At 46.4% G+C, this 27,300-nt stretch overlaps 1 protein-coding gene and 1 non-coding gene across 2 annotated transcripts in view; both read right to left on the minus strand.

Annotated features, from left to right (window-relative positions):
* Nucleotides 1–73: 73 nt before the first annotated feature.
* Nucleotides 74–180, minus strand: LOC115303090. Its single transcript, XR_003913805.1, has one exon. It is a non-coding gene; the product is annotated as a U6 spliceosomal RNA (small nuclear RNA).
* Nucleotides 181–4,217: 4,037 nt separating this feature from the next.
* The window catches only part of TTC9 (tetratricopeptide repeat domain 9), a 31,664-nt gene continuing 8,581 nt past the window's right edge, over nucleotides 4,218–27,300 (minus strand). Inside the window, exons 4-5 of the mRNA XM_029952177.1 lie at nucleotides 10,631–10,813; nucleotides 4,218–8,428 (exon numbers count right to left, since the gene is read on the minus strand). Coding sequence (XP_029808037.1) covers nucleotides 8,349–8,428; nucleotides 10,631–10,813 — 263 coding nt within the window. The 3' untranslated portion in view covers nucleotides 4,218–8,348. The remainder of the gene's footprint in view (nucleotides 8,429–10,630; nucleotides 10,814–27,300) is intronic.

The following is a 27,300-nucleotide window of genomic DNA, read 5'->3' on the forward strand; positions in this document are numbered from 1 at the left end:
GTGTATATATACATCTTCTTGATCCACTCATCAGGTGATGGGCATTTGGCTATTGTTGACATTGCTGCTATGAAAAAATACGGAACGCTTCACGAACTTGCGTGTCATCCTCGCGCAGGGGCCACGCTAATCTTCTCTGTATCGTTCCAATTTTAGTGTATGTGCTGCCGAAGCGAGCATAGGTTTTTAATTTTAATAGAGAAATCATTTTATCTATTTTTTCTTTCATTGTTTGTGCTTTTGGTTTCATGTCCAAGAAACCATCACCTAGTCACAGATCACAAAGATTTACACCTGCATTCGCTTCTAAGAGTTTTTAAGTTGTAGCACTTAAATTTAGGTCTTTAATCCATTTGAGTAAATTTTTTGTGTGTATGATGTAAGGTAGGGATCCAGCTTCATTCTTTGGCATGTGGTTTGTGACTTCCCTCAGCATCATTTGTTGAAAAGACTCTTTTTTCCTCCATTGAAATATCTTAGTTTCTGTGTTGGAAATCAATCTGCCATAAATGTGAAAGTTTTTCTCTGGACTACCATTTCTATTCCGTCAATCTCTTGTCTACCTTTAGGCTAGCACCACACAGTCTTGATTAGTGTAGTTTTGTTGTAAGTTTTAAAATTTGGAATTGTGGGTCCCCCAACTTTGCTCTTCTTTTTTAAGATTGTTTTGGCTCTTCTGGGTCCCTTGAATTTCCATATGAAGCTTAAGATCAGTTTGTAGATTTCTGCAAAGAGGTCACTTCAGTAGTGATAAAGATTATGTTGAATCTATAGATTAGTTTGGGAAGTATTAACATATTAACATCTTAATAATATGAAATCTTCCAATTCATGAACATGGACTATCTTTCCATTTCTTCTTTAATTTCTTTCAATAATGTTTTTGTGGTCTTTAGCGTTTAAGCTTTGTGCTTCTTTTGTTAAATTTATTCCTGAGTATTTTATTCTTTCTGGTTATTTTCTTAACTTTATTTTTATTTAGGATATATCATGAAAAGCATTTTTTCTGTTTACATTTACTTTTTTAAGTGTGGCTTCTAGAAAATTTAAAATTACATAAGTGGCGCACATTTTATTTCAAATAGTGCTGTTCTAGGATAAAGAGGCTGAGATTAGAAAAAACAAAGGAACGTGAAACATGACTCTGGAGGTACATTTGTGAACTGGGTGTAGAATTTTTGCCAATTATGGAAATCATTAAATCTGGTTGCAAGTTCAGAAACAGCACGTGGGGCCACTTGTCCCTGTTCTACATGGAGGGGATTTTATGAGCCATCTCAGCCCATGGGCCCACACAGGTGGTAAAAGTGACATTGACTGAGCCCAGGCTTGAAAAACCAGGAAAAGGGTAGCTCATAATGACTGTCTCAAATCCCTTCATTTATATCCAAGAAAAGGAGCAATGGAGCCTTGCCATTGACCCTGAAGTTTACTCATCTCTCACCTGTTCTCCTCTACCAGTTGGTGCCCACTAAGGAAAATCTTCACGGATCCTCCAGGGTCAGTATAGATGCCCCTTCCATGCATGCCCTTGGTGTTCTGTAACATTTATTACACGGATTTGAAGTTGCCTATTTATTTTTCATTCTTCTCTACATATTTTAAGCTTCTCAAGCAGAGAACATACCCTGTTAATCATTGAACCACTAAAATGAAGTGACTGGAATGATAATTATTGAGTGAGGGAAGGGATGAATGAATATGTACTATGTTCCTTGTTTCTCTAGAAGAGAAAGATGGGGTTTTTAAAGTTTATTTAAAAGTTTTTTAAAGTTTTATTTTTATTTTAAGTTTATTTATTTTGAGGGGGAAGGGGCAGAAGGAGAGGGAGACAGAGAATCCCAAGCAGGCTTCATGCTGCCAGTGCAGAGCCCAATGTGGGGATCAATCTCATGAACCATAAGATTATGACCTGAGTCGAGATCAAGAGTCAGACGTTTAACCCACAGAGCCACCTAGCCCCTCCAGAGGAGAATAACTTTACAGCATTGCTTTTCATTCTTAAAGATAGGTAGTGTCTATATAAGTGTATTTTGGTTTAGTGGACAGAATATTAAACTTATTGTCAGAAAACTGACTGAGTTCCAGTTCTGGCTGTGTTAGTGACTAGTTGTGTGACCTTGAATAGTCACTTGCCTTCTCTGGACTTGATCCCTAGGCTGTCAGATGAAAGGTTAAACTCGTGAGATTTCAGATTCCTCCCAGCCCTAATATTCTGTGAGATGTTGAGAACAGGGCAAACTAGCTTTCAGTTGCAGGCTTGCTTCCGGACAAGCAATTCAGCTGAGCAGCTGAGATTCCCCAACCTTTTGCAGGGGCCTCTGCCTCCTCCCCCTCCTCCATGTCTTAGCAAATATTAATAGCCAAGGGCCTCACTGAATGTGGTTTTTAATAGAATCCAATTTCAGTCCATTTAGAGTGGGACTTTTCATGCTGACTTGGTAATTTGAACTCTGTCATGCCTGATGGGCTGAATGCATTTTTCCTGTCTGTGCAGTCTGCCCAGGGTCAGGGCAGGGGGAGGTGGGGGAGGGCATGTAGGTAAAGATGCAGGGGCACCTTCACCAGAGCAGCTGCAGATCAGCTACTTCTGTCTCGCAGCTGCTTTTGTCTCTCCTGCCCTGAGGCATGTGCGTAAGATCTCTGGGCATTGGAAGAAAACAGGCAAGGACTACTCTGTTTCCAGATGGTCGCCATCCTCTCACAGCCCAGAAGCCACTAGCCTCTGGGTGGAACCACAGGGAGAAAACTGGATCCATCTTTGGATGTGACTGGAAGATACTTGGTTCTGAAAACCAGCAGAATTATTCCAGCTGATTGCTGTGGAGTCTGATATTTTGGGAGAGGGCATGTGACAATGTAGGTCTTCCTCTGCCCTCCCCCCACCCCAACCCTCTGCCCCAACCAAGTACTTGTCCTATTTAATTAGACAGTAATCCGAGGGCCTATTGGAAGTTCCTTTCTTCTAGAGCACAGGGTGGGAAAATGGAGAATGAACATACATGTATTAGCCATACTGTAACTGAGGGAATTGGGTCTCATAAGGTAGAGGGAAGGAAATGAATGTTTATTCCAAGCCTACCCTGTTCCAGTCACTGAGCTAGGAGACACTTGTTTCTTAATCCTACTGAAAACCTTTTAAGGGATATAAAATTATCCCCATATATAGGGGAGGAAAATGAGGATCAGAAAAGTCAAGCAACTGCCCTAAGGTCACACAGCTAGTGGATGTCAAAACTGTCATTCAAACACAGCTCCGTGTGTCCACTACCAGAGATCACATGGTTGGAAATGGTGGCGCTGGGTGCTCTGATTTGTCTGCTGGTCGACCTCACAGCACTCCTTCACCTGGCTGGTCATTAGAAGCACTTCAGTACATTAAAAAAAAAAATACTATAGTATCCTGAGTATTATCCCCAGGAGTCTGACTCAGTGGGTTTAAGGCAGAGTCTGAGATTATGTATTTTTAAAAAGCTACTTCAAGTGATTCTGATGTTTTGGAAAGCACAGCACTGGAACATGTGGCTTCTCCTCCTTCCTGAGCCTCCTACAGCTCCTCGGTTCTCAGAAGCACAGATCCAGTCCAGGCCTGCATTTACCCCAGGTAACATTTGCCACTGAACCCATTAACCATTCCTTCCAGGTTCAGGGCTTAGTATTTATTGAGCACTTACTGTGTGCCAGGCATTGTACTCAGCATTCCAGCTGCAAAGATGAATAAACCATAGCACCTGCCTTGAGGAACATCCAGGGAGTGGGCGAGACAAACATCAGTAGGAAGTTCCAATCCCTTGTAGCAAATGCCAGGCACAGGTAGGTTCATGTTGCTTTAGAAGGACAGACCACAGGGCCAAGGAAAGCTTTCGAGCAGTGAGGCCTTGGTCGAGTCCTGTAAGTGTTGGCAAGGCAAAGAGGGGTTGGAGGACTGAGGCATGGCCAGCTAGACAGAAGGAACAGAGTGCAAGGGCCCAGACCCCCAAAGCGGTGAGTTTGGAGAATCACAAGGAGCTGTGGGACAGTGGAATGTAGGATACTTTTGGTAGAGGACCAGGAGAGGAGCCTGGAAGAGTTGGTGGGAGAAATTACACGGGGAACTTGTGTGCGATGCTAAAGAGTTTCAAGCTGTGGAATGACATAATCAGATTGTGTTCTAGAAGGGGAACTCTCACAGAAAGGACAGGGTAGACGGCAGGCAGAAGGAGGTGGCAACAAACAAATCAGTTGCAGAATTAAGAATTTATGTGTGTCAAAAAGCACCATAAACAAAATTGAAAGCAAAGCACTTGGAAAGCCTATTTGCCATGTTTCTTGACAAAAATAATGTTCTTAATAAAATTACACATTGGTAATAACAAACAGCAATATCAAATAAATAGAAAAATCACAAAGAAACAAGTACAAATGGTCAGTAGGCATATGAAGATGTTATTCACTAATAATTGAAGAAGCGTGAGTTCAAATAACATTGACATACTATTATTTTCCTACAAACTGGGAAAGGTTTGATAAATGACAATACCCATTATTAGTGAGGGTGCGGGGAACGGGGCACTCTCAAGCCTGCAAATAGGGGAGTGCAAAGTTTAGTACAAACTTTCCAGAGGGCGGCTGGCAACATATAACAAAATTCTTAAAGATGGTCAAGCAATTTCCTTCTTGGATTTTATCCCGAGGAAATGGCCAACGGTGTGTGCAAAACTTAGCTACAAGAATGTCTACTGCAACATTATTTACAATCAAGGTTGAGAACAATGAACTGATCTCTATTAGGAGATTGGGTACCAAAGGACAGCCCATCCACATAATGAGGATGCTGTGGAAAAAGTTTGAGAGACACGCAGAAAATGTTCTGTTCATGATATAGGAAGTGAAGGAGCACAAGGTGCAAAAAAGTGTTTCTGATATGCTACCATTTGTGTGTGACAAAAGAATATATACACATCTATTTGAAAATGGGTGTTTTTGGAAAGATGTACAGAATAAGTAATTGGAGGGAAACTAGATGCTGGCAGACAGGGTGGAAAGATTTATTTGTTAATGTAGAGCTTTCTGTCCTTTTTGAATTTTGTATCTGTGCATGTATTACATATTCTGAAATAGAAATACACATTTTGAAAAGTAAGTTACTAAAGAATATATACAGTGTACTCTAGTTTTTGTTTAAAAAAAATCCTGCATGTGCATGTGTATATTTACACCAAAAAGAACTGAAAGATGAGGCCAAAAGGATAGTAATGTTTGTCTTGGGTGCTAGGATGATGGGTTTGTCTCCCCCCCCCCCTAAAATTTCTACAATACACACGTGAGGCTTCCTAGCAACAACAAGAAAAGTACAATCCCCATCCCCCAAAGAGTCTATCACAAAGTCCAAGCAGGAGATGACAAGGCTGGTCAGATCCAAGATTAGTGCTCCAGGTCTAGTTCAGGGACATCTGCAAACAAAGCATGTGATCACAGTCCCTGTTTCGGGGAGGGATGGGAGAAAGCTGGAGGTCTGCTAAGGTGAATAGACCGGCTCTTGCTCACTAGCTCTCTGAAGTCTCTGTTGGACAAGCGCACAGCAAATTCAATCCCTGCACCCCAAACATCAAACAACACCCCCAAGGCAACTTTTTACTTCGGGCTCACTTAGCTTTGGGTCACAGTGAATGGACTCCAGTAAGCACGTGTGTGGGCATCGCCAGACAAGCAGACACCTGTACACTTGTTCTGTGAGGTCGTGCCAGGTTGTCCTCACCTGGTTCTGGTTTTCCACCTTTCTCTTTAGAAGGATGGCAACAATCTTACCCCCACCTGTCCAGCCCTGCCCCAACTAACTCGAGGCAAGACGCTCTCTCCCGCTCCATGTTGGGAGCAGTTAGTCCAAGTCCTTCCTGCGGGCCCAAAGGAGCAAAGGATAGCCGTGCTGGTAGTAACTGGTTCTGCAGTCCACCTCTGACTTCATCCTCAACCTTCAGACCCTGACAGGCAGCTTGCCAACTCACAAGCCTTCTGGACTGGAGGCTTGAGAAGGGGGGGGTGGGGGGAGTTTACACATGTGCCTATGTTGCATATGCCTCGGGATGGCTCTGAGTGAGGAACATGTGAGACCATAATGAAGGGGAGGGCAGACGCAAGGATACGGGAGGCGTGGGGGAGAATGTCCCAGCTTCTCCTCTACCCTGGAGGTGAGCTACAGGCAAGCAACTGTGAACCCCTAGAGATTCTTAGCACCTTCTCGAACCCCCACCAGAAGCCTTTCAGGAGCTGTGTGTGAATATAACCTGGGCTGCTGCCTTCTGGGCCCCTCAGCAGTGATTGGATCCTGGCGTGGTGGAGCCTCTGATTACACAAAGAACCCATAATTAACTCTGTGTTTCCTTTCGATCTCTGCCTATAATTGTGCATCTTCCCCAATGCTAGGTGGGTGGATATGCGCTGACATCAGAAAATAGAATGAACAATACATGGAAATACCTGCTAGGTCCCAGCTGTCTTTTTCTGGCCCGTCATGCCCTGACCACTAGGGAGTCTAGTGTTAAGGACCTTTTTTTAACCTTGAGCTAAATACAAGAGGCAGCCCACTATACCATTGGTGGAGTCAAGGCTTTGCAACTTGATACACTGTCCTGTTCTCCAGTGGCTATAACCGCTCAATAAAATACTTTGTAGAGCAGCTAATACCAACTCTAGAGTAGTTAATAGCTAAAGCTCTGGAGTCAGACAGACCTGGTTCAAGTCCTAGCTATGCCACATGAGGCCGTGTAACGTTGGGAGAGTTACCATGTCTGGTTTTCAGTTTCCTTATCCACCTAATGGAAATATAGCTCATGGGGTAATTGCATGAAAGAAATGAGATTATACATGTAAAGATCTGAGGATAGTGCATTTAATAAATGCTAACTATTAACATTATTGCATCTGTATATATTTTAATTTGTACAATATTGTCTCACTAATCACACAAAAAATACACGAAAGTGCTTTGAAAAATTTAAAGCATCGTATAAATTACAGGTGTCATTGGTGATCATCTCAACTCTTCCCCTCCTTAAGGACGGGAACTGCGTCCTGTGTCCCACAGCATACTGCACGACGACAGGTAAACGATAAGCCCTCAGTAAATGTTTCTTATTTGACTGAAGCAACATGGCGTAGCGTAAAGAGCATAGATATCAGGAGACTAGGCTGGGAGAAAATTAGTTTAAGGCAGGAGAGCCAGTCTGCAGTCATAATTTATTCATTCAACAAATATTTGTTGAACACATTCTATGTGCTAGATATTGAGTCCAGATAATTTCATCAAAAGGAGGCCATGCAAGTTCCTGCAAAGCCAAGTCCCTGGGCAGTCTCCGAGACACCAGCCCACTCAACTGCACAAAGGCGGTGGCCAGCATTGTTTACCGCCGGACAAACGGCCCATTGCTGTGGGGGAAGTCCCGTCCTGCCTGGCTGGAAGTAGCTCTGAGAGTTGGGGGAGGGAGTGACAGGGAGAGGGTGGGCTCCTTCCAACAGAAATGACAGGAACTGCTGCCTGTTCATTTATTTTTATTTACACTCAGTCCACAGTTCGATAGGCCCCCAGTCCCCACAGTGCTCCTTCCCCTAGACGTCAGCCCCCCTCCCCTCGGTCACCTAGGCGGCCAGCCCCGGGCACACTTCGCCCTGCCCCTCTGCTGTCACAGCTGCCTGCTGGGTGGGAGTATGGTAGAATGGTATGTGTGGTCACCAGAGGGCACTGAGAGTGGGCTTCGGTGGCATGTGAAACCTGGCAGAGTCTCAGATCCTCAAGGGGGAGAGAAGAAAGCCGAGACGAGGGAGGGAGGGAGGCAGGGGCTGAGGTTACTGGGGGTCGGCGTGGGGAATCCAGTGTACAAATTCACCGTCTGTTGGCTTCACCAATGCTTCTGGTGTTTGTCTCATCCCTGGATTCGATGCAGATGCCTTGAGATGTTCTGGTGTGTCAGGAAAGTGTGGAGGGAGCCAGCCCGTGGGCTCCGTGCCTGCTGCCTGTGGGACGGCACACCTACCAGCCTCTTCCTCCAACAGAAGCACCGGCCAAGGTCAAAGCTGCAATAGCATTCCCGGGCCGTAAGAGTCCTCTCCAGCTGTCCCCGAAGAAGTGAGGTCCCTCTCAGTAGCTGACCTACCAGAGAAGGGGAATCTCCATTTTGGGCCACTGACCAGATTTGCAATCTGCATGTCTCTCTTCACACCGGGAGCAGACGGATTGTTGAGGGGCATCAGGAGGAAGGGGGGGAGCCAGAAGAAGTGGGGAGAAGGGAACGAAACCCAGGAGGGGCTCTTCACCGGGGGCTGCCTGCAAGTCCGGGGTCTGGCGCAGGTGCAGCTCGAGGGAGGTATTCTGGTCACATGGCTTCCTTCTCTCTCTGGGAACACCTGCTGAGTTTCATCTCCGTCAGCTGGATATACCGGATCACGTTGGTATCTGTGAGGACAGAGATATGCCTTAGGGAAAGCATGGTGGGGGGAACTGTGGGGTCTACACAGAATCAGGTCAGAGCTGTGTCCGCAGATCATGGAGCCTGAGGGGGTGACCAGGAGTTCGCCCTCCTCTCCACCGCCCCTAAAATGTGGATGGGTCACGGGGTCCCAGGGCGCAGACGGGAAGGAGAGGAGAGCAGGGGACTCCCTCCACTACACTTACTCCTAGGGTAGCGGCATATTCTGGTGCTGATTCAACACAGCTGGTAGAGACGCTGGCGTTTACCTTGGGCAAGTTACCAACTTCTCTGCGCCTCATGTCTCATCCGCAGGAAACAGCCTCCTCCATTTTTGAATGCCTACTTTGTGCCACACTTGCTCCCTTCCTTATCTATTTAACCCTCATTACAATCACCCCAAGTGTGTGGCATCATCCTCCCTGTGACCAAAGAGAGAGCTGAGCCCTGGAGAGATTAAGATGCCCAAGGAGACACGTGGTCAGTCTGCGTCTGACTCCGTAGCCTGCCTCCCCTGGGGATCATGGTACCTTCTTCATAAAACTGCTGTGAGGACCAAAATAGATCAGTCTAAAAGTGCTTCATCCGATGAGCAATAAATATTGCTTGAATGTAAATTTTTTTTTAATTGAAGAGTTTAAAATGACTCTGCTTCATTGTCTTATTTTTGTCCTTATAAGTAAGGTCAGGCACCACCTCCCCACAAACGGGGCATTTCCCCCCCAGTTCTAGGCATCGAATTAGTGAACAGGGCACTGCAAAGAACAGCCGCCCAGCTCTGGGCACACCGCAAGACAAGGGTTTCGGGGCTGCCTGGGACACGGTACTTCAGGAGGCAGAAATGAAAGTGTCGTCTACTACCCAAAACGCCAGTTGTAGCATCTAGAACAGTGCTGGCATATAGAGGTGTTCAAGAAAATTCTTGAGTCCGGTTCTTAGTCCTCAAGTCTACCTTAGTCTACAGTACAGAACACAATTTATATATAGAAAACAAATCAACAACACCTAAAAATAAAGATATGTGTGTTCTTTAAAAATATGGAAAAAATTATATATTTGGATATTGGCGAATTGGTCCTGAAGTTCCTAAATTAAGTCTTCTTGGAAGGAGAATTGCATTTAAAGAAACATTAGCCATGTGAACAACAATGGCGACTCCAAGTCAAACTCAAGGCGAACGTGCTAATGCTACGTTACCTCCTCAGAGTGGTTCCTCCTGACGACCTGGCCTCAAACAGCACCCCCTTTATGCCTGATTCTTTTACTCTGCTAATTTTCTTTCTAGCACTTACCACTACTAACATTATCTAGGGGCACCTGTGTGGCTCAGTCGGTTAAGCGTACAGCTTCGGCTCAGGTCATGATCTTACGGTTTGTGGGTTTGAGCCCCGTGCCAGGCTGTGTGCTGACAGCTAGCTCAGAGCTGGGAGCCTGCTTCAGATTCTGTGTCTCCCTCTCTCTCTGACCCTCCCCTGCTCATGCTGTCTCTCTCTGTCTCTCAAGAATAAATAAAAAACTTAAAAAAATAAATATTGCATTATCTATCTGTCCATTTGTTTACTGTCCATCTTCCTCCATTATACCATAAACTCCTTGAAGGAAGCAGCTTCCTTTTCTTCACTGCTATCAACCCAGCACCTCAAATACTCCCTGACCCGTTGGACCTGCTCAATAAATATCTGTGGGATGAGTGAATGGCTGAACTGATGGATACGAATTTACGTGAATGGTTCAGGTAATGCAGGTTCTAAGAAATGGCATCTGACCAGAGAAGTCCGAGCACGCTTCCTAGAAGATGCTGAGCTTAGTGCCAAGAGCATCCATTCCCATTCTGTCTCGCCAACTGGAGTGTGAGATCCTCACAAGGTGGGACTACACCTTCTCACCCAGGTCCCTGGCGCCCAGCACACACAGCGGCACATACTAAAAATTCAATATGTACTTATTGAGTGAAGAGAACTGGATCCTGGGTTGGGGAAAAAAACCCAGAATTCCATATTCTATTTGCAAGGTGCCCCGGCTCCCTGGAACCCGGACCCCAGGCAAACGCATGGACTGTTTATTCTCCTCATTTCAGGTCCTAACCTGCACTGGGCTCTGCCAGCCATGAAACCTGAGCACCGCCACACAAAGCCAGGAGCTGCCAGAGGGGCTGATGGTAAGAAACCAGCAACTGCGGCCTTCCTTACCTGTTGGCTGTCGGGTCCTTGCTTCTTTCAGGTAGTAGAGTGCTTTGTCATAGTCTCCCAGGTGGTAGAAGGCCACACCAGACCGGTAAAGGGCCTTGAAGTTCTCTCCTTCCTTCTTCAGGACTTTGAGGCAATACTCTTTGACTCGCTCATAGTTTACCAGCTCAGCCTGGAGCAGGCAGGCTATGGAGGAAGGGAGGAAGGAAGGAAAACGCTATCAACACAGCAGACTCTGAATTCTCTCTTTGGCTCTTTCTCCCTGCCCAGAAAAGGTTTAGGAGCAGTAGGGCTTTACGCTGGGGTGTATGCCATGGGATTTGTCATCAAATAATCCATGGTCCTCAGACCCAGTTTCATGACCAGCAAGCTGTTAACCTTGAGTGGGCTACTTGGCCTTGTGTTATGTTACTTGCATTGTGTCCCCTCCAAAAAGATATGTTGGAGTCCTAACTCCCAGGACATCAGAATGTGACATTCTTTGGAAATGGGATCTTTACAAAAAAGGTAATCAAGCTAAAATAAGGTCATTGGAATGAGTCCTAATCCAATATGACTGGCGTCTTAATAAAAAACACACTAGAGACAGAATGTCTATGTTCCCCCAAAAATTCATATGTTCAAAACCAGTCCCTGGCATGATGGTATTTGGAGGTGGGGTGTTTGGAAGGGAGGGTGGAACCCTCATGACTGGGATTAGTGCTCCTATAAGAGACCTTAGGGAGCTCCTCTGCCCCTTCTGCCATGTGGGGACACAGCGAGAAGACGGCCATCTGTGAACTAGGAAGCAGACTCTTACCAGATGCCAAATCTACTACCTTGATCTTGGATTTCCCAGCCTTCGGAACCGTGAGGAATAAATTGTGCTGTTCAAGCCACCTAGTCTATGCTACTGTTACAGCAGCCCAAGCACACTAAGCTAAGGGGAAGTTTGGACACAGAGACAGAAGCACACAGAGGTCAGACAATGTGAAGTGACACAGGGCAAACATGGCCATCTATTAGCCAAGGAACACTTGAGGCCACCAGAAGGTAGGAGAGAAGCATGGGGCAGATTCTCCTTCAGAGCCCTCACCTCGTTCCAGAACTATGACATGATAAATTTCCATTGTTCAAGCCACCAGTTTATGAGACTTTTGTTGTGGCGGCCCTAGGAATAAGCTACAAGAGGCAATAACAATATTAACTGTGGCTAATACTTGTCTGGTGCTCACCTTGTGCAGAACGCTTGCGTCACCGCTTGTGTTCCCTGATGCAGTCCTCAGAATACCATGAGGTGGATCCTACTATTATTCCCATTTTAAGATGAGGAAGCTGAGGCCCAGAAAGATCAGGCCATTTCCCAAGGTCACACAACATGAAAGAGCCAAGGCTAAGATTTAAATCCAAGCGGTAAAGCTCCAGAGCCCAAGTTCTTTACTGAGCTGTTGAGGGGATTTTCTAAAATAATGGCCATAAAGTATTTAGCATTGGGCTTGGCACACAAGTACCCAGAGTGTTATTTAATATTATTACAATTCTTTTCAACCCTGCACCCCTTCCAGGACAACTGCCTCTGACTTTCTGCAAGTTCTTTCTTTCTTTTTTTTAAAAATTTTTATTTTTTTATGTTTTTGATTTATTTTTGAGAGACAGAGACCACGCAAGCAGGGGAGGGTTAGAGAGAGAGGGAAATACAGAATCTGAAGCAGGCTCCAGGCTGTGAGCTAGCTGTCAGCACAAAGCCCAACGCAGGGCTCGAACCCACGAACTGTGAGATCATGACCTAAGACGCAGCTGGAAGCTCAACCGACTGAGCCACCCAGGCGCCCCTGCAAGTTCTCTTTCATACAAGTCTGTCTTTGCAGTTCCTGGGAGTAGGGCCTTCTTATGGGCCAGTGTCCAGTTAGTACAGAGCATACCTCGGGACCATATGTCCCTGCTGAGGCTGGCAAGTACCCATGGTGGGACCCATTCCTATTCTCTATCAGCCATCTCCGAGTAAACCGTCTCTGCGTGAAGCTTTCTCAGACCAGTAATTAGCCACAGGGCCAGGGTCAGGGTCAGGAAGCTCGTGAGGACCTGGAGAGTGAGGTCCTCTTTCCTTGAGTGCCCAATGGCCTCCTTGCCTCACCCTACTCCCCACCCTGCTGAGCTACCTCCCCCTCCATGCAGTCACTCAAATGTTTAATAGGCACTGAGCAAGATTGTCTTCTACACGATGGAGGGATTACCCAAAAATGGGGAGGAGGGCAGGGAAAAGGCGCCTGTCTGCTTCTTTGAAGTGAAGAAAATCAGAATGAAAAGAGACAGAGGGAAACAAAGGTGCCCTTCCCACCAAGACCAGACTCGGGGGTGGGAAAAGAAGACTGACCTCCACCGTTGTGCTCCCATCTCCTGTACACCAGAGGAATGGGACAGAGGCAAGTCCCTGATTTAAATCTTCTGGGGTCGAACTTCAGCTGTTTTGATCCTTTCAATAACTTCCCAGGGATCAGAATTGCTGACTAGGAGACCAGACCTTCCACTGGGCATTTTGGGCAAAAATAGAAACAGAGACACAAAACCCCCACATCCTTCTTGTAGGCTGAGGGGGAGGGGTACCACACAGCCTCTCAAGGTGAAGGCGTGAGAACCAGGAAGTGGAAGAGAATCAGCCCAGATCTAGAAACTGACCCATCAGGTTTCACAGGCCCCAGGGCAGAAAGCCAAAGGAGTTGACAGAAGCGACAGGCCAGTGAGCCCCTGGGGAGCAGGCGGCTTTGGTCAGAGAAACAGGATGTGCTGTTGGCCAGGGATCCAACCCGCTGAGCTCGTGCCACCAGCCCTCTCCTCTCCTCCCTCACCTGTGGGCACCCCTACCCACCCCCAAGCTGTTGGAGTCTGCCCAGTGCTCACAGGACTCTGTGGACAGAGAGGGGTTTCTCCCAAGAGGTTCCCGTGCATGGCTACCTGTGTGGGACTCAGCTCCAACACCTGCTCCCAGAGCCAAAGGATTTCCTGTCTGGGCTCCCACGTGCCTCATTTGGCATCCCCGCTGCCCAGGCGGAGCCACCCTCTTCCCATCTAGCCGTCCATCTTCAGAGGGACGGTTCTGTTTGCTGACCTGAGTAGTGTAGGAAGTGGACCTTTGTTTCTTTTAAAAACAGCTTTTGAAGGTCTAAAATGAGGGTGGGGTGTCAGGGAAAGGAAGCAAAGAGGCCTGGAAATGGAAAAGATCCTCCTCCTCCTCTGTGGCAAAAGGAAGGATGGCAATCAAGTTCTGGGAATCCTTCCGTTCAAATGTTGCAAATTCCCCCGCAGATGCAGATTCGGTGGGAACTGTGATGCCTGGCTGTGGACCAGGGTTCAGACCGGGTGGGGCCCCACAGGCGGAGCCCAGGAAGACAGAGAAATCTAGAGTTGGGTCTAAATGGGCTGCCATCCTAAAGGCTGTCCCGAGAAGTGGGATCCAGACAAGAAACCTGGGGAGCCAGGCCAGGGCTCTTAAGAAGGTCCAGGAGGGAGGGGGAAAGAGAGGGTCTGGAAAGCTGCCTTCAGCCCTACGTATAGGTGATTTTTAGGCACCCCTCTAGTTTGGTTGGAGAGCTCTTTGGGGTTCAAATAACCAACCCCAGGGAGAGGTAAGATGGGATGTTTTTAGGCACACTTGAAGGAGTGGAGAAAGTTCAGAAGGAGAGGTTGACCGGCAGGCTCCTGATGTTCCTTCCACTCCTCTATGCCCCCTACCCAGGGCCTAGGGGGCTACGGTGGACTTTTCAAATGGGTCACGTCATCCCTTGGCTCTTTCTTCCTCTCAGTGGTTAATCCCTTACCCCATGTCAGAGGTGGCGCTCAGTACCTTATGTGTACTAGGCCTTTTCATCTTCACAGCTATGAAACAGGTTCTATTTTTATGCTTCTTTTACAGAGGATGAAACCCAATTCCAGAGAAAGTAACCTACCGAAAGTCACTCAACTAGGAGGTGGTAGATTTATGATATTCACCCACTTCTGCCAGCATCCCCAGACTGTGCTCTTGACCATGGGTATCTGTGGTCTGTGTTTGAAGCCCTCCAAAACCCACATAAGCCCTGGTAAAAGCCACGTCACCTGTGTAAACCACTGTTCTCTGTGTTCTAGGGTCAATAAGGCAAAAAGAAATCCCTAATTGCACTGGGCAAAGTACAGGCACTGGGACCAGTGATGAACCAAATACTCCACTCTGTCCTGAAGCTGGTGGGGAGGGCACAGGTTACATGATCTCAGATGCTCCCATGTGCCAAGACTGAGAAGGAGAAGGAAAGAGTGGGAGCACACTGAGGGGGAGGGACCCTCAACCAACCTAAAGTATCATGGGAGGACTTCACGGAAGAGATGGTATTTAAGTGAAGCTCCGAAGACTGACTGTTCCTCAGCCTTAGCACTAAAACATTTTAGGCTGGATAATTTTTTGTCATGGGGGGGATGTCCTGTGCATTGTAGCGTGTTTAGCACCATCCCTGTCTTCTACCCACTTGATGCCAGTTGTGAAAACCAAAAAAATGTCTCCAGATATTGCAAAATGTCCTGTGGGGGGTAAAATCCCCCCTGCTGGAGAACCAGTGATCTAGGTGGAAAGGAGAAAAAGCTTTCTAGACAGAATCTTTTTCTTTTTTCTTTTCTTTCTAGGCAGAATCTTTTTCTTTTCTCTGTTAGAGAAAGAGATGGCAGTGGTGGGGGTGGGGTGGGTGAATGACTTGCTTGAGGAATTCTGAGGAAACACATCTGGCTGGAAGAGAGAGATGGAAAGGATGGGTAAAAGGCAGGGAAGGTGAGGGCGCCTGGGTGGCTCAGTTAGTTGAGCATCATACTTCCACTCAGGTCATGATCTCCTGGTTCGTGGGTTCAAGCCCCGCATCAGGATCCATGCAGACAGTGCAGAACATGTTCAGATTGTCTGTCTCCTTCTCTCTGCCTCCTCCCCACCATCATGTGTGCACATGCGCACGCTCTCTCAAAAATAAAAACATTTTTTTCAAAAACAGCTGGAAAAGTAAGATGAAGCCAGGACACCCAGACCCTTCTGGGCTGTGCGTAGGATCTGGAACTTAGTCACTCTGGGATGATGCAATGGTTTGACCAGGTTGGCTTAGGCGGGGGCAGGAAGACAGGGGAGAGGGATCAGTTTAAGAGGCACCCAGGAGACAGGACATTAGGGGACCTCTGAAATATTTTCCCTCTGCTGTCACATTCGTGTGGTTAGAGCCCTTCATTCAGGAGGGCTAAGACTGTCATTTTGGATTCACTGAAGATTCAGAAGTATTCCTCCATATTGTTGTAACCTGGTCTCCATGTGAATTAAAGTTTATAATACAAGAGTCTACTTGCTCTGCTATATGGAATGGACCCATATTTTGGAGTACTGGGCTAGGAATCAGAAGAACTGGATTCTAGTCGCACCTTTGCCATTAGCCAACAGTATGAAAGTCACTTTCTCTTTCTGGGCCTCAGTTTCCTATCTGTAAAGCGAGGAGCCTCCACTTGGCTGAATAATCTCTGCTCTCCATTTTAGCCTAATGGCCCATGAACACAAATGTTTGCAGCTTAACAGAAAGACGACATTGTTTCACTGGTTCCTCTTCAAAAGGAATTCTGTTCTCCCTGTGACTTATGGTGAGGTATCTTCTGTTGGGGTGCCACTCAGAAGTGGCAGGGCAGAGAGCAAAAGGGCTTCCGGAAGACAATTCTCCCTCTAGGTAGAGATTTTTTTTTTCCACATAGAGGTTGGATTGTGTGGTCTCCCAAGGCCATGGTCTGGGGCAGGATCTTCCCTGAAGGGAGTAAGCGCTGCCACCATCAGTCAGTCCCAGTAGAGGCGGCTGTGAACTTGGGAAGGCAGGCCTCACGCTGGGTGGAGAGGAAGCTTGTTCCCATCTGTGGCCTCCACTCTGAGTATATATTTGGATCCAAAGATGTAGTCAAGTGGTGGCAGGAGGGGTGCAAAGTGGGGAGACACGGCCACGGTGGGCATGTAAAGACAGCCTTGAGTTCCCAGACAACCACACCCAGAAACCCTTTTGAAAGAAATGTGATTAACTTTCTGGTCTCTGGGTCTTCTGACATGTTTAAATAAATGCTGCCGCCCAAAACCAACCAAGCCATGGAGCATTATGACCAGCTTCTAATGGTTGGGAAGAAGCGCTAGAAGACAAAAGCCTTTCCCAAGCCCATAATGGTGACAGAAGTGGTAGACAGTGCAAGTTACAAGAGAAAGGTGCATTTGGGGCACAAAAATTGGGCTATAAATGTCCAACCACCCCTTGCACATGGAGATTCCCGTTCCACTGCCAACCTCGGGTGGTTGGGGCATGATTTTATAAAAGGAGCTGGCGGGCTTTCTTTACTCCACAAAGGGGTCTATGGTAGGAAAAAGTTAAGAGAACCAGTGACCGAAAGAACCCCACGGCCTAGTCATGCACTCGGACAGAGGAAATCATATGTTTGATGTTCCCCAAAGCAACCGCCCTGAGACCTCAGGCTAAAACATGTCAGGTTCTCCTGGCTCTGGCACCTGTTTTGTTTTTGTTTTTCCTGGTGCACCCAGGGCATAGTGACTGCCTGGGCAAAATGCCACTCGCTGGCCTGAGATGAAGGGAAGCTGGATGAGAGAAGGAAGAACAAGTTCATGCAGCCATTGGTTTTGTTCTCACAACTGATTTGCTATAGTCTGTCCTTACCAGCTGCCTTGGAGGGAAGCATGGATTGGATGGGAGGGAAGCAAAGACCCAATTGGGGCCATGGGTGAGGAGAAGAAGGTTGCCCCACTTTATGAGTTGAATTGTGACTTCCCCAAAAGATATGCTGATGTCCTCATCCTCAATACCTTAGAATATGATCCTATTTGGAGAAAGGGTCTTTCCAGAGGTAACAAAGTCAGTGTGAGGCCACTAGGATGGGCTCTAATCAATATGGCTGGTGTCTTTGGAAAAAGGAGAAATTTGGACACAGAGACAGACACACGTATAACAAAGATGATGTGAGAAGACATAGGTAGAAGGCGGCCATCTACAAGCCAAGAAACCCTGGGCCACCAAAAGCTAGGAGAGAGACCTGGAGCCCACTCTCCCTCACAGCTCTCAGAAGGAACCAGTGCTAGCAACACCTTGACCTTGCACTCCTAGCTTCCTGAACTGTGACAAAACTTCTGTTATCTTAAGCCACACTTTGTGGTGCTTTATTATGGCAACCTTAGGAAACTAATACACCTTGCTGGTCATTATTCCTCTGAGACGTGGGCTCAGGAAGTGGCCATTACATTACTGGGGGAAAATTTCCCCCAAACTGGATCAAATTATTTGGTTTCCCAATTTATTTTAAGGGGCCACGGGATAGCAGTAAAGTGGATGGAGTCTGGATCTGGACAGAGGTGGCATTCAGAATATTTAATGACTGGGAGAGGTCATAACCAAATTGAATAGGCATATCGTATTGTCCCAGTTCTGGGGTGTCCTGGCTGAACATCAATTGCTTGACCCGGAGATCCAGGCCTGGGCTGCAATCCAAGCTCTGCCACCTAGTAGCCCAGGCCCTTGGGCATGTTACTTAATCTCCCTCGGCCTCATTCTTCTCATGTATTAAATGGAGATAATAACACCCATTTTGTGGGAACTCTTGTGATGAGAAAATGAGATAATTAACGTATGTTGCGTGCTTCACACAGTGCTGGGCACTGAAACCGAGTCTCATAAACGCCAGCTCTTTAGGAAGCCATTTGTCAAACACGGTTTCCCCAGCAACGTGTACATTCGTCAGAGAACATTTCCATTTTGAGTCCTACACACAGTGTATGACACATACATACCCAGAGCTCAAGCTGGATTTAAAGTGAATTTTCAAGATGGGTCAGAGACATGTTGCAGGGTGATTTAGAGGGCGTTTCTATGGCAGAGCCATGAGAATGCGGCCCGAGCAGTGAAATGACGGAAATCTTATGTATGTGGCTCCAGATCTAGGACTGCAATGACCCCCACGCCCCACCCCCAGTTTCACCTCTCCATGAAAGTGCTGATTTTCTCCTCTATGTACACAAATGCTGGTGTTCAGAGTTTTGAAGACTCTGATTTTTGATTTCTGTTTTGCTTCATGGTCTAGGATGTACATAAACTCACAAATGTGCCCCCAAATGTTTTCCAAACCCAGATCTGCCGGGTGTCCCTTCAGAGGTGTGTTTTCTCTATTGGGAGCGGGTGGGTACATGCAGAGAACATTACAAAAGAGGGCTTAAGGGAAAAAATGGAGTGGGGCTCCGGGCCTATTTTCTCCTCACTTATACCTGAGACAGCCTCTGAGTCAACAGCTGGTTCTGCCCTCACCCCTCTCCACCCCCAACCACCTGCTCCCTCACCAAGGATGGTTGAGCAAGTGGGTTCGCAGTCGCTATCTGGCTGACAGCTTTATGGATGGGGTGGGGATGGACCGAAGTCACTGAGCTCCTCTGTAGCCCTGGTCACTGAGGAGAGCTAGGACCTCTAAACGCCAGCCATGGCAGGAAATTTAGTAAGTGAGCTCCTGACTCTGTAGGGCACTGGAGAGTCGGGGGAGGGGGGTAGTCGGAAGTTGTTTTAGCAGAGAAGTTGCTGGCCAGGTTCAGCGCCTCTGCACAATAGTTGATGCACAACAGTGTCCCCAGCAGTGGCATTCATGCGTGTGTCCTTGGGTGAAAACATGTCACCTCTCAGGGTCTCAACTTTGTTTTTTTGAAGTGGGTAAACATAAAGATAATTATGGTTGGTATCTACCTTTTCCTTAAAATTTTTTTTGAATTTTATTTTATTTTTTAAAGTAGTTTATTGTCAAGTTGGTTTCCATATAACACCCAGTGCTCTTCCCCACAAGTGCCCTCCTCCATCACCACCACTTCCCTCCCTTTCCCCTCCCTCTCCCCGTTCAACCTTCAGTTCATTTTCAGTATTCAATAGTCTCTCATGTTTTGTGTCCCTCTCTCTGCCCAACTCTCTTTACCCCTTCCCCTCCCCATGGTCCTCGGTTAGGTTTCTCCTGTTCTCCTGCTAGACCTATGAATGCAAACATATAGTACCTGTCCTTCTCTGCCTGACTTATTTCGCTTAGCATGACACCCTCAAAAAAAAATTTTTTTTAATGTTTATTTTGAGAGAGAACAGAGTGTGAGTGGGGGAGGGGCAAAGACAGGGAGACACAGAATCCAAAGCAGGCTCCAAGCTCTGAGCTGTCAGCACAGAGCCTGATGTGGGGCTCAAACCCACAAACTGCGAGATCATGACCTGAGCCGAAGTCAGAGGCTTAACTGATTAAGCCACCCAGGCGCCCCGCTATCTACCTTGTCCTTGAAGGCTGGCTGGCAGGGTGAAAATAGTCTGACATCTGACGAGAACCCCACAAATGTTTCTCATTAAATCATCTGTGGAAAGTTATTGAACATAGAGATCCTAGACCCCATGTCCCAGGATGAGGATTCCTAAGGGGTAGGCCCAGCAATACACATTTTTAGTACTAGAACCTTAGGTCGTTATCAAGATGGGGAACTGAGGCCCAAGGAGGTTCATTCACTTGCCCAAGGTCACAGACAACTAAGTGTCACGGCCAGGATTTGAACCTAATCCACCCGGCACCTCAGACTGTGCTCCTAAGCATTACACACACGGCCTTCCTAGGACGTTCAACTGCCTATAATGAATTTTAACTCATTTCCTTCATTGGACAGATTTGAGGCATGAGTTCTGCCTCTTGTGAGGCGTTAAGTGTGAGGCCCTGATAGTGTATGTATACTTCTCATCTGGAAGCTTCCTATATAACCCTCTCGGTCCTTCTCTGCATCAAAGAGGAAAACAAACAAACAAAACCAAGTGCAGAGTTTCCACGAAGCCTTTTTTTTTTTTTTTTTAAGTTCTAAAACCACCAGCATCTCCAGTTCCATCGAGAGTCTACTGTTATCCTAACAGGGCTGGCATGATACGTCTCTGGTTTCTTCCTGACACAACCCCTCCTTTAGCTGGTGCTTGTAAAACCAACCCACTCTGTCGTATTTCTTAATTGAATTTTTGGTTGAGATAACTGTAGATTCACATACAGGTGTTAGAAATAATACATAAAGCTCCCCTGTACCTTTACCCAGTCTCCCCCAAACAGTAACATCTTATAAAACTATAGTGTAATATGTTGGCCATAATGTTGACACTGATAGAATCCTCAGATCGATTTCTGCAGCTTTACTTACACCCATGTGTGTGTGTTTAGTTATACACCATTTTATCACTTATATAGATTCCTCTATCTACCTCCCAAGTTACAAAACAGCTCCACTGCCATTAGTATCCCTCCAATTGTCCTTTAATAACTGCATCCATATCCCACCTCTATCCCCAGTTCCTCTTTAACCCCTGACAACCACTAGTCTATTTTTCCTTTCTCAAATTCTGTCATCTCAAAGCTTACATAAAAGGAATCAAACAGTATGAAGCCTTTGAGAGTTGGGTTCTTTTTCACTCAGCATAATCCTCTTGAGACGCATCCAAGTTGTTGCATGGATCAATCGTTCGTTCCTTTTACTGCTGAGTAGTATTCCACAGTGTGGACATGCCGTCATCTGGCCATTTCATCTGATGAAAGACATCTAGGCTGCTCTCGGTTTTTTGGTTATTATGAATAACACTGCTGTGAACAGTCACAGACAGCTTTCATTTCTCTAGGACAAATGCCCACGAGGGCAATTCCTGGGTCATGAGGGAAAACATTCAATCTGTCATCATTTAGCATGGTGTCAGCTTTAGTTGTTTCGTAGACACTCTTTATCAAGATCAGGTAATTTCCTTCTATTTCTAACTTGCTGAGAAATTATTGGTTTTTTTTATACTACCTGATGATAATGGTCTCCAGTTGGGTACTCTTTTTCCAATGAGGTCAGATCTACAAGTACAATCATCAAGTGGACCCTTTAATTTTTCCAAAGAATAGAATTATTTTTCATAGCCACATGCTCAGATCATGCCCATCATTTCAGTTACTCATGAAACATGTCTTCTTTGCCCTTCCAGACAAGCATCTTTAAATCCTCACACAGTAAGATCGCATTGTATGATTTGCAAACACTGTTTGCTTGATAAGTAGCAATACTAACATTAGCATACTGTTTCACAACTCCCTTGACCTTCAAGATGACTGTGGGAAATAGGTATTATTAGCCCTGTTTCCAGAAGCTGAGGCTTACGGAAGTTAAGTGGCTTGCTAAGGCCATCTGACTTGTAAGGAGAGAGACAGGGTTATCTAGACCCAAGTCCCATGTTGGTTCCACTCCAGCTAAGCTGGGGGTAGAGAGTAGAAACCTACACTCCATGATCTTGAAAGGTCTTTTCCAAGTCCAAGGCACTGGGAAACTGTAAGAGCAGGAAAAAGGAAGTATCTGTGCCCACCAGCCTTGCCCTGCTTGGTGCCCAGAGAAGTGGTACCCGCTGGTGATGCTGCAGCTCCCACTACCAGGAGTGTGTGGCTTTGGCCAGTGGGCTAAATCTCCTCTGGTGCAATTCACGTTCACTTCTGACCTGTTTTCCAATCCAGCATATGCTTACCTTTGATTTGAGCAAACACTGCCAACGGCCTTCTTTGCTTTCTTTGTTTTAGCACCACTGTCTTTGGAGATCCCTACTTTGCACCAGGACCAAGCTGCTCTGTTTCCCCACTCTTCCAGTTCTTCACTTGGATGTCCCCTATGTTCAAGAGCTGCTTGAACAAGGGATGCTGCATCCCTCTCACTATCACCACACACTCTTGGGCAGGGGCTCTGAGTAAGCTTATTTGAAAAATGTGTCTGGGGCACCTGGGTGGCTCAGCCCGTTAAGCGTCTGACCCTTGGTTTCAGCTCAGGTCATGATCTCATGGTTTGTGGGTTCAAGCCCTGCCTCAGCCTCAGCGCTGATGGTGCAGAGCCTGCTTGGGATTCTCTCTCTGACCCTCCCCCACTTGCACATGTGTGTGTGTGTGTGTGTGTGTGTGTGTGTGTGTGTGTGTCTGTGCTGTCGCTCTCTCTCTCTCTCAAAATAAACATTTTTTAATAAGAAAAAGAATTTTGAACATTTGGGATTTGAGATGTGAATGCTTTTGTATCCCATGACCTTCAGCAACTGTGCTGAGGTGGTGGTAGCATGGGATGTGACAGGGAAGAGGCCACAAAGGGAAGAGTTCCCCTTGGCTGACACCCAGGGAGTGTGAGCGACATCCTGGGGAGATGGGGGAAGGAGACCGGGGGTCCCTGGGGGTGGCCCCAGCACAAATGAGACAAACTCCTTCCTTCTTAAATAAACTGGAGAAAGGTAGATCTTGAAGGGGGCTAGCTGATACATGTTTATGTGGACACAGAAGAAGGGCTGGGAGGAGATACACCCAAACAGAAACGATTTTGGATGGCTGGATGACAAGTGAGTTTTAGCCTCTTTGAGTTTCTTTTATTTGCAGTACCTTCTACAATTACGTTTTACTTTTGTAATTGGAAAACCATGTTAAAAATCAGCTCCGCCCATTATGTCTTCAAAGAGAGCAGGGGTGGAACTCCGAAGAAGTGCAGAGAAGGCTTCTGAAGGGTTTCCTGAGCAGAAAGCACTGCCTGTTCCTGGGGTCCCGACTTGGGAAGGCCTGGGGTCAGGAGAGAGCATCATGGCGGAAGCGCACCTCTAACGGAGGATTACCAGGAGGGCCCAAGGGACACCCCTGCTAGTGCGTTCAGTCTCAAGGTGTCTGAGCAAGCCAAGGGCCGCCCTCATGTAACACCAGGAAGGAAGCTGGGGAAGCTGGCACCAGCACGTGGCACAACAAAGCACGCGGAGCAGGCCTGGGGCTACTGGCCTCACAGCCCCTCCCTCAGACATCTCTCTCTCAGGAAGGCCATGCCTTCCTCCATTTCCCCTTCCTGCCAGTCAGCTTTCTTGCCTGTTAGGCTTCCCGGGGAACTGGATTGATCACAGCATGCGTCTTCTCTTCCTGGCAGATCCTATACTCTGCTGTCAGACTCTAAACTGGTCTGACCTATGAGGGAGCCCAGGTTCTAACACTATTTACTCAGTTCAAAGGGAGGGTCGGAGGATCCTGAGGCAGAGGATGGAAGATGGCAGAGAACAGACTCCAATGGAGGCTTATTCGCTGGTACAGTTTCATGCCAGAGACATGTCTGTCTAGAACCCAGCAGTTTCTGTCTCCTGGACCAACCTGCATCTTGAAAAGCTGCAAGCAGACACAGACCCCATGGCCCAGCCACCCTTGGTTCTGGTTCTGTGGCCCTTTGGAGGAAGCCTGATGGGCTACCTGTTTGCTCAGCCTCCCAGGCCCAGGAATGTACCAGGTTCAAACACCCACACTGAAAGCTGTTGGTTTGCACCTTTGTCACTTTCCCTGCCCTAGAGCCACAGACCCCTCTTTTGTCCTCCTCAGTTTGCTCACTTCCTGCCCATATGCCTCCATAACCTCCTTTGTGGAGTCCTTTTCCCCTCCTGTGTCACCTACTTTTTTGTCATGGTACCTACTGGGGTAGGAGTTAGATTTACATAAGCCATCATTTACTAATGTGTCATTTCAGTTCAATCACATCACAGTCCTGCGTGGTGCATATTATTACTCCCATACTATGACGGAAACAAGCTTATAGAGGTTGGGACCTGTCCAGGGTTAATGAGGAGTCAACGGGAAGTCAGGATTCAAACCCACATCCCGTCATACTAATCAAAGTTCTCTGCCATTAGGCCACATTGCCCTGTGTCTGTCCCTTTGTGTTCTCTCTCTGGGTTCTCTCTCTTCCCTCCTGTCCTCATTGGCACACAAAGGACTACAGCCCTTCTCCCTATATTGGTATCAGGAAGAGTCTACGCGAGTTCCCAATGACCCAGCGGCTTCCATAGCCTGAGGGTGCAGGTCCATTTGAGGAAGGAGCTCAATTCTGACTCAGGGTGAGCAATAGGCCCAGAACCATACCCTCAAATGCTTGGATCTATCCCAGGCTCCTGAGGGACCTTTAGCTTCAGGCTGAGGGTGGCAACTGTCTGGGACATTATAACTTAGCCAGCAACTGTTCCCTGCTCAGAACTGAAGACTGGATTTTGAAATAATCTGGAAAGATATGGCAGTATCAGGTAATATGTGGTGATATCAAGTAAGATTCCAGCGGCCGGATAGTATTTTAAGTCGGCTTCCGACTCTTACCCTGGTTTCTTGCAGAGACCCTCTGTCTGACTCTATCATCCTGGGAGGCTGTGAGGTCCCTTATTCTGGTTTACTCCCAAGGGTTGCCTTGAAAATCTTAGCTGAGATTTTTTTAATGGTTATTTGTCAGCACATACCAGTAAACTGGAATAAAAGAGAGTTTGTTTCTTGTTTCTTTCCTAAATCTGCTCCCAGAATGAGAGGCTTGGGCAGGGGTGGGAGTGAGTAGCCAAAAGGCCTTCAAAATCCTAGATAGTTCAGCACTTGTGAGAGCACTGGCCCTACCCCCACTGTTTACATTTGGGGAAACCGAGGCTTAGAGTGATGTGATTTGTCCAAAGTCACAGAGCAAGTTAGCAGTGGACCCCAGACTAGAACCCTAGTTCCCACGGCCCCATGCCATGTTTTGAGGAGAACAGAAAGGATTTTGATTTGGATAGTGTACAGTAAAGACTCAATGAATGAGTGAGTTTCCTTCCAATACTCAGTCTGCTGGTCTGAACTACCAATGCCAACGGTCAGGATTTCTGAGACTCAGGGGCCAATAAGAATCTTGAACATTGAGTACACATGCCATCCCTTCCTCAACTCCAGAGGCACACTGCTAATATTCAGGACTGATTTATATCACAAGCTCTGACCGAACTCTTTTTCTTGCCGCAGTGACAGATTCAAACCATCACTAACACTACTGAGTCCAAAGGGGCACTCTGCTGGGGGGTCCATGCTGCCAGGATCTAGCTGCGTGTGTGGATTGGGGAGGTAGGCACTGCAGACAGGGTGTGGAATCCTATTGTGGGGTATTAAGAGAAATTTGGTGGCTTGGGGACAATTTTGTTTGACATCTTTGGTGTTCCTGGCTGACAAGACATAGATAATATCCAGAATGGCATTAAAAATTATAAGGTGGGTTTTCTTCAGGCAAATAAAAAGAAGAAAGCAAAACTATCCATAATTTCTCTATTCTGATAATACCGTCATCATTTTCTTTATTTATTTAAAAAGATAATTTACATTTCTAATACCTTGTAGGTTAGGAAGTACATTCACATACATTATCTTCCTGCTTCTTGCCCTCACCCTGTGAGTCAAGCTGGTGTGACCATACCCATTTAATAAATGAGGAAAATCAAGGTCAGGGATTTTAAAAACAGATTAAGTTCATGTATGTGGTGAATGTGCCACCAGCTGCCATGTGAGTCTACCAGTTACTGTTCCACTAGACACAGAGCCAGCTGGTTTCTTTAGTGCTGGCTTTGGGGATTCTTTGTTTTTGTTTCTTGGGAGATGACATTTTGGCCCACAAAGAACCTAGTATCAGCCGATCATAAAGACACAAACTAAAAAGGAAATATTACATTCCAGGATGTTAGGACAGCAAATGTTCCACACTACACAGAATAATGTCTTGCCCAACCCCATTTGGTACTAAAACTGAAACATATTTTAAAATGAGGGTATTATCACGCTCATCACATAAAACTGACCAGGTCTAGCGTAATGCATTTGGATAATTCCAGATGCTATTTATCTAGTGGGTCATTTCTCCCTGTGTCCACAGGGTGATTGTTGAGACAGTAATGGCTGAAATGAATTTCCGCTCTTAACACTTCCGGTTGTTTCTCAGGACCTCCTAATTGAATGCACGTGCTCTGGAGCAAGGGGGACAGAAAAGAGGAGGAAGTATGGGTAGGGCTTCTGCAGCTTTTGGGCTCACTGGAAATTATGACTCACCAGCTTCTCACACCTCTCTGTCCATACAAATTCAGGTCACCTTTCTAATGACAAAAGACCCAGGGAAATTCTGACCTCGTTACAGAATGCAGGCCACTTTCCTCTTCACCACCCAGAATGGTCATGGAATGGGAATCTGAACCACACACGGCACAATCACAGTAAAAGGATGTTTGACCCACAGAACATAAGACTGGAGGATGAGCAAGTGAGTTGCCCTAAAAATGCCAAGGCTTGTCCTTGTTACAAGTGTGAGGAGATGTAGTCTATGAGATGAGATGTCTATGTTGCCTCAAACGGTAGACATAATATGGATGGATCAATAGAAATTTCAAGGAGACAAATTTTAGTACTTAAGGAAGAAACTCCTTAAAACGGAGGCTGTGAGGTGAACGGTTAGGACTATGGACTTTGGAATTACAGAGTGGCACATGAGAAATCCCAGCTTGCCACGTACTACTGTGTGACCACGGGTAAGTGACTGAACTATTCCAAGCTTAAGTTTTCTGTCTCACAAAGTGAGATCAAATGAAATCATATATATAACAAACATGTAAGTATATTTACAATACAAATGTATAAATTATATGTAACATATGTATGTTTATATATATGTAGGTGGTATATATATATACACATATATACATATACATGTATAAATTATATATATATATATATATACATATACACACATACGTACAAGATGGAAGACCTTGTCCTTCATGTTTATTCTTATATACTCAGGCTCCACGCCCAGGGTGTAGCACATATTAAATGCT

This window comes from Suricata suricatta, chromosome 9, assembly GCF_006229205.1.
Source record: "Suricata suricatta isolate VVHF042 chromosome 9, meerkat_22Aug2017_6uvM2_HiC, whole genome shotgun sequence".
Classification (NCBI taxonomy): Eukaryota; Metazoa; Chordata; class Mammalia; order Carnivora; family Herpestidae; genus Suricata; species Suricata suricatta.